At 39.6% G+C, this 9812-nt stretch overlaps 1 protein-coding gene and 1 pseudogene across 1 annotated transcript; both read right to left on the bottom strand.

Annotated features, from left to right (window-relative positions):
* Positions 1-496: 496 nt before the first annotated feature.
* LOC125315208 lies at positions 497-6756 on the bottom strand. Its single transcript, XM_048279641.1, has 6 exons — positions 6688-6756; positions 4578-4685; positions 4242-4475; positions 1615-2319; positions 717-1341; positions 497-549 (listed from the first exon to the last, which is right to left on the bottom strand). The coding sequence occupies exons 1-6, from the start codon at positions 6754-6756 to the stop codon at positions 497-499; spliced, it is 1794 nt and encodes a 597-aa protein (XP_048135598.1).
* A 561-nt stretch (positions 6757-7317) lies between these two features.
* LOC125315209 lies at positions 7318-9557 on the bottom strand (annotated as a pseudogene).
* Positions 9558-9812: the final 255 nt, after the last annotated feature.

Below are 9812 nucleotides of genomic sequence, written 5' to 3' on the forward strand. Positions count from 1 at the left end.
TTCATCAAACAAAGACGCGGGAATGTAATCTTCTCCACTGCGCTTCCTTGCCCTTCTTCCTCTGCGATCACTCCTTCCATTTGACCACACTCCTTTATTTCCATCACCCATAGATTGGCAACACACCGAGCCATCGATGGAGTGAAAGCATGTCTCAAGTTGCTGCATTTATAAAGGGTAAGACTAAATATCATATCGAAGCGCAGCGTCCCTTGAAGGTGGTTGTTCCATAGTCGCCACAACTTTGGTAGATTGACCAAGTCTAGAAATTGTAAACTAGGTAGCACCCGAGTGCTTCGCACGCCCTCTAGCCCTTCGAGATTGAATACTTCTTCTAGCGACTTGCAATCGCACACTTGCAGTCTTTGCACTTCGTTTAAAACAGGTATCAATCCGAATGGAATAGCGTTAGTAAATGATGGACATTTATCCACTACGAGTGACTCTAATTGCCAAGAGGGCTTGATGGGAATAAGTTCGCCGTGCCATTTTTCAATTAGCTCGGGAAACTCGGGCAGGTTGCATAAACTTTACTCCGGCAATCGTAGCCTGTTAGAAAAAGCATCATTAAATGTAAACTTCTAGTTAGCAAAACGCAACAAGACCATCTAATTGAACAGAATTTGATAATCGATGCATACCATTTCTTTAAACATATTTTGGATGGTGATGTTGAGGTTTTCCTCCCAAAACCACGCTTCTGTTGAGACTTGTACTCTCTCCAACTTTGGAGTATTTATTGGTCCCTCGGGAGAAGAACTTCATGCTGGGACATCCACTCACAATGACATCTTCCACGAGTGGAAACATTAAAGCGTATTTACTTGAGCTGAAACATCTCAACCCCATCAACCCATCAAGCTCCATATACTTCAATTGATTGAAAACCACCACAAGCCCCTCCTCACCTCCATCGTCACAAATGACTTCTGTCAACATTTTGCATTTACTTATCCTCAATTTCGTGAGTTCCACCAAATTGCCAGCTATTGTTGGTGTGAACATCTTTGATAACCCATCACAAAATGACACATCTAGAGTCTTGAGATGTTGAAAAAATCTGGAAAATGGTGGTATTGCTTTTAGGTCGTGCCTTGGGCCTTCTTTGGCTTCCACAATGTCGCTTAGCTCTTCTATATCAGAATTGCGTACAACCAGCTCTTGCAAGTTGGTTAAACTCCGAACAAGACGACATGTGGATATTGCAGATTCCTTCGAGAAATGATGAAGCTCGAGAACTCTAACCTTGCAAAAGGATTCTCCATCATGAGAATGCCCATGCCATATCTCCATCCCTCCATATAAATCCAATTTTAACTCTTGTAGATTTGAGAATGCGCCCTGAGAAATTAGTCAAATCAGAATCTAAAACCAGCTTAGTTAAAAGAGTGTTCGTGTAAGTCCTGCATTTTAAGATGTTGAGTCTCATGCAATTCAACGGAAGGAAATGCACCCCAAGCAGTAGACATTATCACTGATCCGTTATATTTGACTTGTTGTACTCACGTTTGCACTCAAGCAAATCCCTACATTCCCGTTTGCAGTCAATTATAATCACAATGGCACAAATTGCAGAGATTTCTCTCAACAAAAATGTCACATCTTGGGTCGTACCTTTTCTATCAAGAAGAGAGGTTGTTCATGAAGTGGCATCTCATTCTCAGGTTGCGAAGCAAGTATCTCCACTTTGTTACAGCCATCCACCTTCAAGATCTTCAATGCTGGCCAACGTAAAGCATGTGTCCCTGTGTAGACGCACTTCAACTCTGGTAGACGCTTAAGCTCGAGGGAGGCTAACTTAGGGAACACATCCCTAGGATCTAGTCCGTCCTTCTCGATGAGTTCCACAATGCCACCACATTCATCGATCTTCAACTCCTCAAGTTGCGTTAGATCCCTAGCTATTGAGGCTGGAAACAGAGAGGTGAGGCTCTCGCATTCGGAAACGGTAACGGAACGGAGACACTGGAATTGGACTTGACTGTGAAGTTCCTTGTCCCATACATGCTTTAGCTTTGATAATCCCTCTAACTCCAACTTTTTTAACGGGAAACAAGCAATGGGATGTCCATCTAGAGGACTCAATGGCTGCAGTTTGAAAACAACTTCAAGCGAACCACATGATTCTACCTCCAAACTTTCCAAGCTCTTGAGCCGTCCAAGAATGTAAGAAGGAACAATGTTCACTAGCTTGTTGCATCCATAAATGCTGAGTGACTTTAGTTTGCGGAAAGACTCCCTAGCAACTTGATTGTCCCATATTATATCAATACTATTCATACACCAGATGCGTAATGTCTCCAAGCTAGGAAACGCAACCTGTGGTATCGCTCAAGAAATTAGTGATTATGTTAGTTTGAAAAGTTCATGAATACAAATGGAAGAAGCGGTGGTCCTAACAATCTTGGTCTATCCATTGTGGCCGCATCCTCATCTTGCAAAGGACGTACCAAAGCTTTTCTATTTATGTTTTGACATATTATTTGTCTTTCCACATTTTTTAAGGACAGTTCAAAAGGCAACACGAAATATTTGGAAAAAAAAAAGGACGATATTCCTCAAATTTGATTGATTTGTCCATATTAGCAAATTTCCTTTTTCATTTTACTAAAAGCATTTTCAATGTCTCATTTTGGGCTAGTCTAACTTCAAAATTAGTGTATTATTCCCCATACCGTGTTTGTTAGCCCGTTAGGTTTCTATTAATTTTACCTATTCACTCAAATTAAACACGCGTGATATAAATAATATTACAATTTTTTCAGTATTAATCTTTAATTTCTCCAAAATATACGTGAAAAGGTCAAGGACGTCATTACTTCCGGTTAAAGTCAATATCTGTTATTGTTATTCAATATAATGTCACTCTAAAAAAATTGAAAAGTCATGCTAAAACGAAACAGTGAAAAAGGGGATTGCTTGGGTCAAAACGAACAAATCTTATTTATATCATTTTACACTTGAAAATTGATAAAATTTTCCTTTTAAGATTCATAGCTTTTTTTCCATGTTGGATGATCCAATAGTTAGATAAAAATTGTAGTTCATACTGGAGATGTCTATAATCTACCTCATGAGGTGAAACATTTCTATCATATTAACAAGAGAGTATCATGTTCTGTTTTTCATCACTCGAGTAATGCTATTTGCATTTACAACGAAATTCATCCATCCATCCATCGAGTTTCAAAATACCCAAATTAAAGTAATTGTGCACGCCGTGAGAACTAGTGGAATTCTATAATAACAACCAACATAAGAATTGAAAGGCTGGCAATTTATAATATGAATTAACATGTTTGCAAATGATTATCCGAGAAATCCGAAAATGACACGATTTGATACGAACTTAATATACATAAATTTTATAGCAAAATTAACAAAAACATAGTGTTCTCCAACGAACATCACTATGTCACAAAATCTTTTACTATATAGTTACCAGGAGTGACTTTAACCACATAATTTGAGAGTTGACAATAGTGCTCATTGAAGATTAATTATCCAACTTTTGTATGAATAGTGATTACTATATATTCTTCATTTCAATTCAAAATCACAATTTGAAGAGTAACACTACTTTGGCTTATCCAGCTTTTATGGTGCGGTGATTATATGGAACAAGTGGGCTTTAGCGATCATGCTTCTTCTCCAATATAATTATTAGTTAGTTTTATTTATTTAGCTGGCCGGCATAACAATTATCTATATTCATATATCATCTTTTACTATCTCTTAATAATTTGATGTGATTGATCCAACTCTTATTGATTTGAATTTAAACTTCCCAATTATTTGTAACGCTATATGGCAACTTGAAATGCACAGCATGTAAACTCGTGAAGTGCTATGCACATAAAATTGATGCAATCATTGGATTTTTGTTATATTTAAGATTTTGACGTAGCGTTTCTTACGTACCTCTTGATTGAAGAGAGTAGTGTAGCGTGATTTGAGACGATCCTCACTCCAAACTTCACGTGAACCTGTCATCAATTTTTAACTAGATGAAAGGAATGCCATCTTTTGCATTGCAGCGATGAATTAATCTAAGAAGATTTTTAATTATTAAACCAGAAAAAAAAAATCAATCTTACACTTTCCGCGAGAGAAGCATGTCAAACTTTCCAAACCTGCAACCCATAAATTGGTTAACATCGAGAATACTAGAGTTTCGATGTTTCTATTCTCGACCCTTCATCCTCTATAACAATCGCCTCCATCTTGTTGCAATCTTGTACCTCTAGTTCTCTCAATTGCAGGAGAGATTGAACCATGGATGGGAAAAACAGAAACCCGAGGCTCTTACAGTCAGACACCTTCAATTGCTTTAAATTATGGAACCTCACAATTCCACAAGGATTCTTGTTCCATATGCACCTCAAGCTTGGTAATCTCTTTATATAGATGGTGTTTAGCTCAGAGAGAGTCTCAATATTTGCATCAGCGCCTAGTCCATCGAGGTCAAAAATTTCCTGTACCGCAACGCAATCTTTTACCTTTAAAGTGTGTAGCTTTTGTAGTTTTACTAGTGACCTGGAGTTGATGACCTTTGAGAGAGATTTGCATGAAGAGACCTTAAGAAATTGGAGACTGCTCAGCCCCAACGGAGATTCATCGGTCCATATATCTTCCAGATTGGGAAGTCCAACCATTGTCAAGGACTCCAAGGATGGGATTGAAACCTGACGGATAGACCCATCAGCATACGTGCTATAGCAGGTTATTACAAATGGTTGCGGAAGAAAATTTACGGACTTTAGGATGATTTTTACATTTACAAAAAGCTATGATAAACAAAGGCTAATTTAAAAATCAGAAAAGGTATTTTACGACCCCAAAAACAACTAATGAACTTCATTTTTACAATAAATTCGTGGATGGTATTACAATTGGATATTGTTTGCAATTTATTAACAATAAGGGAAACTACAGTCATCAAGAAATAGTATTCATTCAGTTTGCTAATGACTACGAAGATTAGTGATCCTTAGAGCAAAAGGAAGTACATTCAAGGTAAATTCTTTCCTATAAGGTAAACCACTCCCTCTTAGGTTATGTTACTACTTTGATGTTACATTGCTCATTTTGTCGGATGATTGCCAAAAAGCACTGCACCATCTCACAATGCACATTACTACCATGAGAAAATTATATAGAAACTGTAGAATCACCGTGGTTATGAAAGAAAGGCAACTTACAAACAAAGGACAACATCTCATGGAGTGACCAACAAGGCAAGTTTCAATCACGAGAACTAAATTATTATGCTATAATTCCTTAATTACAGAAAGGTATGTCTAATTTACTACCTACCTAAGGAAACTTAGCAATCTTGAAAAGTAATTTAGTACTTCATAAGGGAAATTACTCTCATAAAAGTTTAGTTACTAGAAGTAACTTCCTTTTGACGCCTTTGCCATCCACCTAAGCCCGCTTGGGCTTTGCCGAGACCAATCAATTTATGCGAGAAATATTGTAATTTATATAATAAGAATAAACCTACAATGGGGCTAATTTCCTTTCATACTTGATAAATTTATAATGGCAACTTAAATTTCTCTCCATGTAAGCTCATGTTTAATAACTTGCGAAACTAATATATTGCACGAGCCTTGAACTCCACCATCAACTTCAATGATAATTGTCACTGTTTATCCTTAGTTTACTTACTTCTATTACTATCAATAACCAATTTAACAGCTTACCTACTACACTAAAAAATTGTTAAACAATTAACTACAATTTCCACCTATTTGTCACATGTGATTTTTTACAATGAGTTGAAAATTTCCAATATAAATAAAGAAAAATGAGGAAAAAAAGGCACTGATCTTGACAGAGATTAAGACAAAAAATAATAATAAGATGGTTGACTTCGTGAAAAGGCTTTGAAATATATCCCAAGCATACGAAACGATCAAAGAAAAGGCTAATTTTTTTTAATTTCATTGTGCACATGGCCTCCCTATTCAGCTATTTAATTTCAATACGCCCTAATTTATATAACCACATTTTGAAGTAAGTGTTTACCGATTTAAATCTTCATGGGGGATCTCGTGAACTTTTTCCTTAAAGTCACTCAGTAATGCCTTCGACTACGAGATATTGGCACAAGTTGAAGATGTATGCTTTTTTTTTTTTTTTCAATTAGAAGTTGAAGATTTATGTTTGTTATGCCCAAAGTGCTTACATATATCTATATCTGTTATATGCTTTGCAAGTATGAACATGCGTGTAATTGTGTGCGTTTATACTTGTAGGGCTTATGCAATGACTAAGTGCTTATTGAAACACACGATAGGGAAAAGACGTGCATCAATTAGATTAGCATCGTTGCTACTATTTGAAAACCCAAACCCCTTGCCCATTCTTCGTATTGATTTTTACCTAAGCCATCTAGATATCATATTTTTTCTTGCCGCATGCAATCCGCAAATAACTCTAGTCCTATCACAATCTAAATTTACATGGATTTCATTCTCTTTGCCAGAGTTCTACGCAATGAAGAGTAACAGAAGATTGCTTTACGCAATTACGGAGAAGGCATGATTAGGATAATATAACTAGGCAGAAAATGAACCGAAAAGAAGAAGAAGAAAGAATAAGGACAATAATCTATGTCACATCTAATTAGCAAATGAACAAAAGATCATCAAATAACATATTGTTTTGATAGAAAGTTACCTGTTGCCCATTGAAGAATGCAACTTGAGTGCCAACACGGTCGTTTGATGTACAACTTGAAGGGGCCATCCCGCGGTGCAAAAGTTCTTCATATTCGGCGGATCACGCAAGTTCAAGACATGCAAATTCCGCAACTCAAGTTTGCCACAATCATCCACTTCTACAATCTCTCGCATTAAGTGGCAGTTGACAACTTGGATCTCTTCAAGCTGTGGAAGTTCTCTCAATAATGAAAGAGGAAACAAAACTTCCATCTTGTCGCAGTTTTCAACCCGTACTACCTTTAATGCACTAAAGGAATTGGAGGAGATGTGGTTGTTGCATATCTTTTCCAAGTTGATGAGGTTATTGAAAAGTAATAACTCCAACATCTTAAACTCTGTATGTGATGGTAATTGGAGGACGTGATGGACGGAAGGACTATTCTCGACCTGTAGGTGCTTTAATTTCGGAAAGCCTTTCTGCGAGAACGCGCAAATACTTTGCTCAATTCCATTTAATCCGTCTAAAAAGAGACCGTCGGTTTGCCTAATAAAGTCTCGTATGCATCCTTTCCGAAGAATATCGCTCATTGGATCCAACTGAAGCTCCAATGTGCTCGACAGCCCAATGTGCTCGACACATTGTGACTTAGCCGCGTGGCACATCACCTATCCGGATTTGGTACTTGGTTAGTTTCTCGACGTTTAGATCCTCCGGGAGCACACTCGGATCGAGAATGGACACATGCAAAGTGCAGAGATTCTTCAAGTTATTCAACTCAATAAGACCAGCATTAGTGGGTGGAGTTTGCTCCACAAACATTCCAACGATCAAAACTATTCTCCATATACAACTCCTCCAATTTCATCAAGCTCCCAAGCACACCCGGTTCAATTATCTCAAGTTTTGAGCAATGGTTTAAGTCTAACAACCGCAGCTCCACCAATTGTCCAATTTCTTTTGGCAATCGTTGAATTTTGGAGTTGGCAAAGCTGAGAACACATAGCTGTTTTAGCTCGCTGATCATGGCTACATCCTCTAACGAACAATCATTTAGGCACGAGTGTGTAAGTTCTCCAAGAATTGGAATGGCGAAGGTGAACGAGTGAGCCGCACCTGAGAAAGATGTAAGACCATGAGTTTTCTCATAGAGTTGAAACATGAACCTGGGACCTTAAGAGATCCATTGTTTGTGAAAAACAAAAAGATCCGCATTTCAGGGCAATCTAACTCTTCAGGAAGCTCCTCCATGTCGACGTAGGGAAAGCATATTGATGTGCAACTTTTGAGCTTGTCCTTCGGCAACTCTATCACTGACTTATCATGATTTTTCAACACCAGAAGAGGGTCATCTCTTGAAGCTACCGAGGCAACGAATCCACGAACCAAGTCGTGTATCTTGAAAACATCAGCATCTTTCTCGTCTGCTAACAAAAAGGAAGAGGCTTTCAGGGTTTGGATCAGTGAGCTCAACCTGTCTCTCACTTCTTCCATGCTGCTATCTTCTCGAAATAACCTCGAACCCACGCTATACCTCACCAAGTTTTCAAGAGAGGGCTTAGAGACACCATAAACAACACATAGGCGTAACAATGACTTCACCTCCTTGCCATCCTCCCCTTTGAAACGATTATAGCTCAACTGCAACATCTCGTTTATCCTCTCACTAAGTCCTCTGTTTGTAGACATCTCGATTTGTCTCAAAACATCCTTCCATTCGCGAAAATCCGCGTCTCTAAAAACATTCGCCATTGCAATAATTAGGAAAGGCAAACCTGCACATTTGTTGAGTGCTTCATCCACCAAGGATTTGAATGGATCGTGATGAACTTTGTCGCCCACCGTCCTCTCAAACAGTCTTTTTGCCTCTTCCTCCTTCAGCGCATCGAGGAGGAAGTCCCTGTCGCAGCCCATATCCCTACTCAAAACATCTTGGAATCTTGAAGTCAACAGCAACTTGCATCCTATGACTTTGTTGTCGTGTCCGCAAGGAATGCCCACTGATTTCAAGTCAAGCCTTTTCCACAGGTTGTCCAGTATTATGAGCACCTTCTTCTTCTTCTTCTTCCCCTCATCATTTTCTTGTTTCGTCCTCTCCTCATCTTCTAGCCTCTCACGCAGAAGCTTCGCTCGCAAGCTGACATTCTCTTCCTTCTTTATGTCACTAAGGCCCAACCCGTACGCGATCTCTTCTTGAATCCTCTTGATGTCTGGATTTTCCGACACGTCGGCCTTAGCGACCAGATCGAACGACCTCTCTTCCCTTATTCTTCTTTCAACCTCTTCCAAAAGGGTGGACTTGCCGGTCCCGCCCATCCCATGAACCCCAACCACGCTGTTGCGGTTATCAGCAAGAGCGGCCATGATTTTATGTTGGATCGAAGCTCTGGATTCGAAGACGCCATCGTCCTTGGCAGAAGGAGCGGAGGCCGCAGTGACATTCCCCGGAGCAGGATCAATGAAGGAGATGTCCCTGAATTCACTGCATTCTCGAGCGAGTCGCTGAAGGAGCTCGATCTTATCCTTGGCCTTTCTGCTGAACTGATAGCGACAATTGGGGTCGGGAAGAGTCCCGTAGCAGCAACTCTTACTCGCTTTTTCGAACTCTCCCAACAGCTCTCCCGCCTCCTTCAAGGCCTTCTCTGCAGTCTCGTGCCAATCGGTGACTAGACTGTAGACCATCCGAATATTGTTTCTGGCCACTTCGACGGCATTGTGGATCCTCTCAGCCTCGTACGCCAGCTTCCCGACTTCCTTCTGAAGATCCTGGGCGTAGCTCTTGGAGGAGATCACGTATCCGAATTGGCGCTTGACGGGAACAACTACCCGCTTCAAGATATCCCATGCAAAAGATGCAACAGGAAGGGCAGGATCGATCGACATTTTGCTTTGATTTTTTCTTTTCGAGAAAGAAAGAGCGATAAAACGGGGAGACAGTGAAGAAGAATAAGAAGGATGGTTTGGCCGAGGAGAAGAAAGAGCGAAACAGAGCAAGAATGATTGAGAGAAGAAGAGGGGAATAAGATTTGAGCGCAGAAAAGGATGACGAATCAACGGGTGAGCTTCAGTTCTGGAGATCCAACGATTTAAAATGAAAGAAAGACCGCAGCGGGTCCCATCTGTCAAGCCACCAACGTGGACTT

This window comes from Rhodamnia argentea, chromosome 5 (genome assembly GCF_020921035.1).
Source record: "Rhodamnia argentea isolate NSW1041297 chromosome 5, ASM2092103v1, whole genome shotgun sequence".
In the NCBI taxonomy this organism is placed as follows: Eukaryota; Viridiplantae; Streptophyta; class Magnoliopsida; order Myrtales; family Myrtaceae; genus Rhodamnia; species Rhodamnia argentea.

Coding starts and splice junctions, on each gene's coding strand:
- LOC125315208 (XM_048279641.1), bottom strand. CDS start 6,756: ATGGCCCCTTCAAGTTGTACATCAAACGACCGTGTTGGCACTCAAGTT. Junction 4,686..6,687: donor CATTCTTCAATGGGCAACAG/GTAACTTTCTAT, acceptor TCTATCCGTCAG/GTTTCAATCCCATCCTTGGA. Junction 550..716: donor ATACTCCAAAGTTGGAGAGA/GTACAAGTCTCA, acceptor TTTTTCTAACAG/GCTACGATTGCCGGAGTAAA.